The 8,625-nt window shown below is 43.2% G+C and overlaps 1 protein-coding gene across 1 annotated transcript in view; it reads right to left on the bottom strand.

Moving 5' to 3' along the window:
* CNTN3 (contactin 3 (plasmacytoma associated)) overlaps positions 1 to 8,625 on the bottom strand; it is a gene marked incomplete at its 5' end in the record, with an annotated part of 54,831 nt that overhangs the window by 7,427 nt on the left and 38,779 nt on the right. Inside the window, 6 exons of the mRNA XM_010141800.1 lie at positions 338 to 408; positions 1,165 to 1,314; positions 1,407 to 1,565; positions 2,678 to 2,795; positions 6,190 to 6,365; positions 7,791 to 7,918. Of these exons, the coding sequence (XP_010140102.1) occupies positions 338 to 408; positions 1,165 to 1,314; positions 1,407 to 1,565; positions 2,678 to 2,795; positions 6,190 to 6,365; positions 7,791 to 7,918 (802 nt within the window). The remainder of the gene's footprint in view (positions 1 to 337; positions 409 to 1,164; positions 1,315 to 1,406; positions 1,566 to 2,677; positions 2,796 to 6,189; positions 6,366 to 7,790; positions 7,919 to 8,625) is intronic.

Genomic DNA, 8,625 nt, shown 5'->3' with positions numbered 1-8,625 from the left:
AGAGTGAACTGAAAATTTGCACTGAAAAGCATAATTCTTTGGCTCAACCTTTGAGCAATACTCCTTCCTCTGCCCTCCTGCCCCCTTCTTAGCATTAACATTTGTTTGAGAACAGAAGCAATCCCAGACCAACTACCTGCGTTTCCTACTGATGGCCGTTTAGCAAGGGACAGGTGAAAGCAGGAGAGGGGAGGCACACGTGCATAGCTCACGTCACAGACTGATACCGAGCACATACACATCTAGGGGAGAAGCAGCCAGTGACATTCATCTTTTAAGAAGAGTTTGACTGAAAACAACCATTCTCTGAAGAAAAATTGCTTGCCAGAAAACTTACATCCCATGTTATGACCAGTTCAGACCTGCTGCCTCCTCCCCCACTGACTTCAGAGGGGGGAATTTCGGGAACTGTGAAAAGGAAACGTATAGCTGTCTACAGAGGGTAGAGACAAGAGACGACATCACATAACATTGACTGCTGCGCTGACGCTAACCCGGTGGTAGCCACGTTGCTTCTGCAAAGCAGGATGAATGCTTTTGCGGCAGGGTGGCCGTCCTGGACAGCCCCAGCCCTGTCCTGTATCCACCTTGCTGCTTTCCACCGCCAGCAGGCTGGTGTTTTTCTGAGTGCCTGGGGAGCCTCGCTAGCTCGCTGACTGAACCACGTGTGCTCACACTCGTGAACTTCTAAAACTGGAAGCATGCTTCATATTCTTCACTAGGGTTAACTTATGCAGATGTACTGGGCAATGGTCTTATTCCATGTCAGCTCCTGGGGTTTTAACTGATGAGTTCTTCTGAGCGACGCGCTTGTTACATGGAAGGTGTACAAACAACCAAACACCAGGAATGAAAAAAACCTGTCAAAAATTAACCTCTTTCCATCCTTCAATGCCTTCAGCCTCTGCAGCTCTGTCTAAACTGACAGGCTTTGGCACACTAAATACAATGTAAGTGGATTTAGATGTTATGCTTCTGTGATGATCAGTAATGCAACACAAACTGTCCCACAGCTAAATAGAAAAATCATGAACAAACGAGTTACAGGTTTTATATTCAATGGCAATCTCAAGCTTGTGTGCAAAGAGTCAAGGATATGAATGCTCCTTTTTTTTGGTTAATATTCAAGTCTTGAATTAAAAACAAATAGAAGAACCCACTAACCTGCCTCTTCAGTTCTTACTTTTTCTGAGGGTAAACTAGGTTCTCCACCTCCTATTTTGTTACTGGCAACTACACGGAATTCATATTCAACCCAAGGATTTAAATCCACTACTGTGGCTGTGAATGTTTTTCCATTGATCACATCTGGAACTATTAAAACAAAGAAAAAAAAAAACACTAAGAACACAGTGTCCCTGGTCAAAAACATCTCAACAGAGCCTGCAACAAGAATTATGTTTTACCTGTTGTGACTCGCTGCCAGCCAACGGAAAAGGGTGTCCTTGCTTGTATGGTGTAAGTGGTTACTGGGCTGTGATTATCTGTGCCTTCTTGCCAGGAGATCTGAGCCGTGGTATCAGTTATTTCATCCACTTTCACATGCTCAGGGGGCCCGGGTGAGCCTAGAATCAGATGGAAAAACACGTGTGTTTTGTAAAGCCAGTACCCTGGAAATCACGACCACAGCAGTATGGATTCCCATTCGATCAGCGCTGCGGGAGGAAGAAAACAATTCAGCTCGGGATAAGAACACTTGTAATTATTGTTTTACATCCACTAAACTTAGCTCTGATAATCCAATTCCGAAACACTCGGAACTGCAGCACAGATGACGGGTTTGTTTTCTTTCTTTTGTTACACATGATCCCTCCGGTTTTCCAATATCTTTCACTTCACGACGTCCACAACATCCTCTTTTAAGCTACTAACGCAGCTCTGCACGCCACCAGTTTGCTATCTCCGGCTGTTTTACTGTACCACACACTGTAGCACTTTTTCAGCGCACCCTTGGACCAACAATTCAGTCAGGGAAGGTTTCTGCTGCCTTCTGGAAAATCCCCATTCTGGGCATCCTGGCAAAAATGCTGCGTTTTGGCTCATCGGCCCCCGCAGAGGGAGGTTGAAATAACTAACAGTACATCGACAATTAGAAAATAACTCACATATATTTTAAAATATACTGAATAAGTGTTGAGCACATAACGTGCTTCCCTAGATCAAAGCTTTTCTCTTGCCATAAATGTAGCTGTACCACCAGCAAGGAAAGCCGCAGTCCTGGCTTCACTGTGAGCACTCCAGCTCTGACTGAAAAGGAATAAGCCTGCATTAGATGCTCTGAACTCCAGGATGTCCCTGGGACAAAACCTCTCCAGGAGCTCTGGATTCTGGAGTCACCAACCACAACTGTTCAGTCTGCAGAGGCAGCAGCTCACGACCCGCTGCCAGTACCGAGTTCCCTCCTGTCAGTCAGGCGAAGGACTGCCAGTGAGAAAAGATGTGAAGTCAGTATCATATCCTCCAGCTCTTAATTTCTCTTGGAAAAATTAGGCTTCACCCAAAATTTGTGCTAAAGTTCCCCTAACTGCAAGGCACAATGACATAATTCAACTCAGAGCCATTCATCAGATAAGTCACGTATGTCTTGGTTTTATAATCTACAGCACCATTTTTTTTCTGTAATCTACAGTGTAAAAAAGTTAAAAAAGAGGAATCATGGTAATGACCTGAAATTTACCTCGAACGATAACGTCGGCTGCAGATGCCACACTATCCACTTCTGTCTTCACCATACAAACATATTTTCCACTATGTTTCAGCTGGATGTTTCTTATCATTAGATCTCCTGATGCACTCTGTCGAAACACAAAGTCCTTATGAATGTCAATGCACCACCTTGTAATTTCATAGTAAGATTGTGTTTGTTTGTAAACGGAAATCAACCAAAACCGTGGACAATAACATTGCTCAAAAATTGCCTTGGCAGGACAGCAAGTTATTACCCATCAGCTGCTCCATGGGCGTTGTCTGTGAGCATCTTCCTAATAAACAGGAGGCAGCGCCCTTCTAAGGGAGGAGTAAGCTACAACAAGGTTAGCTCACCCTGGGAACGTACCTCCTGACTGCTATTAGGAACCACAAAGAAAGTCAGTGCCCTAAGAAAGAGGAAAACGTGGTTTCCATGGCCATTTATCCATCTGACTTACTTCTAGACAGGATTTGTAAGTCTAGTTGTCACAGAAATGTGTTAATGACAAAGCTGACACTGGTCCGTTCTGCAGGTTATTGCGAGCGCGCTTTCATTCAAAGGTTGTACATCTCATGCCAAATTCCCCATTTTACACGTCTAAGTTCTATTCTTTGTTCTTCATTGACTATTTAATCTTGGCTCATTTTTTTCCCATTGGCCACTCAGGGGAGTGGCCCCAAGCATGGGGCTGATCTCCTGAATCAAGGGCAACACATAAAACTCGAGTGATAACTGTAACTTCATCTTATGTTAGGGCTCCTGGTGTACTACAAGGAAAAACCTATTTGTTTTCTGTATCACTGAGTAGAGAACTTGCTACTAAAGCTTTGGTAGCCAACGTCACTTCAAGAAGTCTCCTCTTTGTGACAGCTGAATTACTACTCTAACCCAGCTGACATCATATTTTCCAGGTGAAAAGTTCTTCAGTCAGGTTCCAGTTTTAAGAAGTTTTTATTTTTTTAAAGATTTTCTGGAGCAGCAGCGTTTCATTCGAGGACAGACCCTATTTTGTGGGTATTTTCAGCTACTCCGGCCCCATGACTGCTTCTTGGGTTGTTTGGGAGAAAGGGGAAGACATGATTCTGGAGCTTACTTTAGTTGTAGGAAAAAGAAGTTGGACCGTTCCAACAATTTTATTACTTTCTTTGTTTCACACTCCCACCCATTATTTCAGCATTACGATGTCTCCCTTCTTGATTCAACACACCCTGGAAACAGTTCTGCCGGATTCCTGTCCCTGTGTGTGCCAACACAATGCCTGGCCTGGGAAAGCGCAGAGCCAGCATTCGCAGGATGATTCAGTGCTGATTCCCCACAATACATGAAAAGTTGAGTCGAAGGCAATCTAAACTCCATCTGCTTGACTGGAAGAGGATATTCAGGGAATGACCAACAGCAGCAAAAGCAAATCACAGTCTACACGAACTTCTTTTAGCAAACTAAATTTAAAATGTCTTGACAAAAGCGACTTGCAAATAGAGTAATTTCACTTGAAATAAACCCCACCAAGATATTAACACTGCATTTACATTATGGGTGGATATTTTGGGGAAGAAGAATCTCAAAGTACTGGGGAAAAGGCAGAAACGTGCAGCAGGCAAAAGCCCCAGCGCAGAAGGCACCCTCACCTCCCACAGCTCTGCAGACCATCAGCTATCCACACTCCTGCCTAGCCACATATTAAACCTCTGCCAGGGTAGGCAAGTCCGGGTGACAGTGAGATCACCTCCCCTCCTCCGCGCTACGCAGCATACAAAGAGCAGCCCACGCACTACGAACAGCTGCGGAAATAGCTTTTGCTTCCTCTGGCTGCCTCACAACCTCGGCCGTTGCTGCGCTCTGGGAGCAGGTGACACCCGAACAGTTCAGCGACAATCTGCTCAAAGTTTGGGATCTGCCTGCTTTGCCATACTCTTTGTGCGGGGCATCTGCCTAACAACAAAAGAGCAGTAAGACAGAGTTACATCCTCCATTTTCCAACCATCTGGAAGACCAGGTGGTGGTCCCATAACGGTCCCACTAACTGCTACATGTCAGAGACCTCAGGCATGCGTGACCGGGGCTTCCAAGCGACCGTTACAAAGAAATCTCTCCACTGAAAAATTACCTTACTTTTGCCACGTTTATGACCAAGGAAGCTGAAGGTGTTTTTGCACAGATATTTTCATTTAACAACCACACACTGCAACTATTGGAAGGTTTAGAACATATTTATGACCCGCATGGAACTCTAGAAGAAATTACTCCACTGACCTTGATGTGATGCAAAGCCCGTAAGATATTTCTGTGGATCTCTTGGTAACCGATGGAGTTTTCTATACTAATAAGCTTCAGTTCCTCTTTACAGAAATGAGTTTAAAAAAACCCCAAACAATCCAATCCTAAATGTCCCTATACTCTAAACCCCTAATTTTGTCCCTTATGACAGATTTCCAAGTAAAATGTTCTGGATTCAGAGTTCTAAGTTAAGCAACTCATCCTCGATTTTTCTTTAACACTAAACTTTTTGTGAAAAACTACTTTTGGATGCTTTTTCCCTCAGAGAAAAAAAAAAAGATGCCTAAACAAGGGTTTGATTTGGAATCATGCCTGTGTTTGTTTTAGGAAAAAGCTGGAATGGTTTTTAACCTCTCCTTTCTAATATTACTATTTGTATATACAACCAGAGTACAGCTGGGGGGAAATATTACTAAATAAATAAAGTCCATGTAGCAATACGGGAAGGTAACGGGCTATGAAATCGGAGTGTTCCCATTACAGCATGACAGATGGTCAGTTTGTAATTCTCAAACCATTTCTGTGCAAATGTACGTGATATATGAATATCTCATGGCTCCTGCAAGGAAATCTCATCATCTCCACATGCACTTATATTTAATCAACTGCAAACTGCAGAACAATCTGTGTGTTTGGTGTCTGCTGATTAAATGTTAAATCTTTTGAGGTTTTACGGGCAAAGAGAAGGAAGTTAGGTGCTGAAATGTCACAGTTTCACCGGCAGTGGTGTGTAACCCACAGCGATTCCTCTAGAGCAGGAGATCTGGCAAGAACATGTGAAAGGAAACTTTATGACAGCTTATAATGGCCAGTTTCACGCTGCTCAGCTGCTTGTTCCACTTGGCCATGGCTTACACTGTAATAAGCCCTTTTGTGGTAATTGATTTCACTCTCGATACATCCTTCATGGGATGTTTTTGTTCAGCTTTAGGCTGAGGCTCACAAAGTCTACGTCAAGTTCCTCATGCTGTCATTGCTGTGTTTCATGTGATGTTGGAGAAAATCACATGGGGTCAGATGCAGAAACAACACTTGGAGTCTAGAATACAAGGTGCCTGTACAACAGGTCCAGCAAAGCAGCTCAACGAATGACTTCCCTGCAACACAGAACAATATTCTACGTGCTCAGAGCAGAAGAAACATCCTCATTTTACCATGTTATAAAAGAACAAAGTCAGTCTGTGCTGCCTAAGGCAAGTGAAGGGAAGGCGTTTGCGACTTACCCCTCCAACCTTCTCAAAGTGAGAAGCGTCTTTCTTGAAATCGGTGAGCGTCCCGTTGAAGTACCAGGTGAAGCTGATGTCCAGTATAGGATCATGCTGAACCTGGCAAGGCAAGACGACGCTTTCTCCGACAGTGACATCCATGTTGGAAGGTGCCAAAGTAATCCTTGTTGGCTCTGTTGAAAGCAGAACTACCAGTTACTGGATTCCCGTTTTGCTGAGCTTTGCTTGCCACTAATAGTCTACCACGTCCTCCAGCGCTGATTAATGACAGTCACTTCGAATTATGCAGCTGGACTATAAACGCTGCTGCCTGAGCCCTCTTTTTGGAGCATTGTGCTCTCGCACACTTCCCAGTGGGCGCTACTTGACACTGAAAAGGTAAATTTTAACCTGCTCTGTACAGGCCAATATACTTCACGAAGCCAACTGCATTGCGACCCACAGCAATGAAATTACCCTTCAAGAGCGAGTGTGGTTCTCAGCAGTAACACTCCTCTGTGGGAGCAGGAAGCTGCACTAGCAGCCACTGAGCAAGAGGTGGGAGTGAGAAAAAGAGCTAAGAAATTCTGGAAAACAGAGGAAATCCACACAGGGTAGAATGCACTGGATATCTGGGTCCATATATCATGTAGAACATAAATAGTGTCATTAGGAACGACTGCTTGTTATTCCAGAATCACATTAATGGAGAAAAATTTCAAGTACTGTAAATACTGTAAAAAGAAAATTTAATTCCAGAAATCCTGTGTACGTAATTCTATTATTTGTATATAAAGGGACATGAATCATCTAGGAGCACAAACAAAAAGCTATTAATTCACTGAACAAAATAATTCTATTTGGATGTATGAGATGTATTGGACATGTAATGCAGTGGGATTATTAGATAATTCCGAGTTTGGAAAATCTTTAAAGATATTTCAATCTTTAGAAAACCAACATCATGAGAAAAAACACTCTGCAGATCAACTTCACAGACTCCTGGTGCTTCTAACCCAGTATGGTAGGCAGCAGTTCGTAATGGATGACTTAGAGGAAGGGGCAAGAACCCTTTTAACAACGATCACGATTGACGTTGTATTTTCCTGCCCATGGAGCCCCTGAATGCTCCTGAAGCTGGAGCCTCTACCGTATCTTTTTCCTTAAGCAAACAGCATATAGTTCCTTAAAGCTAAACAGACTTTAGGCTGGAATATAAAATTACCTCAAATATTTTTTGATTGCTATACTTTTTTTCTCAACAAATTAAAAAAACCCACCAACTCCACCACACTTCGTGCACAATTGCACTATTGAGTATTTAGAAAAGTGAGAGAAGGGAGGAACGTGTTCAGAACTTCCTCACATCTCAGAACTCTCTCTGTCAGACAGAAAATCCCTCAGTCTTTTTCCTCTCAACTAATAATAGAATCGGTAAGAAATATCCTTTTATCTTCATATATTGCCCAATAGAGATCTCACACTCTTTACTTTCCACCACATTCAGTATTTTTTCAAGAAGCAAACTTGGACTCCCCATCGTTGCAGAGTTCTGGTGCAGGGTTTGCCTGTGCAGTTTACACCACCTCACAGGTGACCCTCCGTCCCAGCTCACCTACCTGTAACTATTAAGTTTGTGGAGCCACTGGCTGTTCCAAACTGGTTTGTTGCCAGGCACGTGTAGCTGCCAGCGTCAGATTTGGTCACATTGGCTATTCTTAGTCCTCCATCCTTTAATAACATGATTCTAAAAGATTATGAAGAGATTTTAAAAGTTGCAGCACTGGTTTGTTGACAAAATGCTTTCAGATTCATATAGTTACCATGGATATATCAAACTGCATCAATTACCAACCTGATGTTTGAGAATTTTATGGCAACGCACTGACAATATACAATAAATTTGAACCCATCTGTATATTACTCACCATTTTGGACACCAGTAGAACCAGTGTTTAAGATACATATGGCTGTATATGTATGTTTGTGTGTGTGAGAAAGAAAAACCCCACAGTAACTCCATCTTTTTCAGCTGCGCCAGTCGAAACTAGAATCATTTTCAACTCTGTGATGTTGTTTACCTCATGCAGTCTTGCCTGGTAACTTTGAAGCAACTGGCTGTTGTTATTACGGTGATGCAAAATGGTTTTTTCCTAACAATCCACATTTTGCACTTTTCAGGGTTCACAGATACCAGCCTAAACCCGAGTGCAATGAAGTCAACGGACCTTTTGCACAACTGCCTCTCCAGAGCAGGGTGCAGCCCATGCGAGTATAAAATCAGCACTTGTTTAGAAAGTAAACAGAGATTCGCCCTATTGCAGACTTCTGTCTCAGTTTATCACCATGGTGAGCAGCAGTGACCTGCAGACACGGCAGAGGTATGCTTGGTGAAAGGAAGGACCTGAAGGGAGGAAAATTCCCTCCACCATACACGAACTCCACCAGTGAGAG

This window comes from Buceros rhinoceros, unplaced genomic scaffold, assembly GCF_000710305.1.
Source record: "Buceros rhinoceros silvestris isolate BGI_N320 unplaced genomic scaffold, ASM71030v1 scaffold1148, whole genome shotgun sequence".
Lineage (NCBI taxonomy): Eukaryota > Metazoa > Chordata > Aves > Bucerotiformes > Bucerotidae > Buceros > Buceros rhinoceros.
This window is presented reverse-complemented; position numbering and strand designations above follow the sequence as displayed.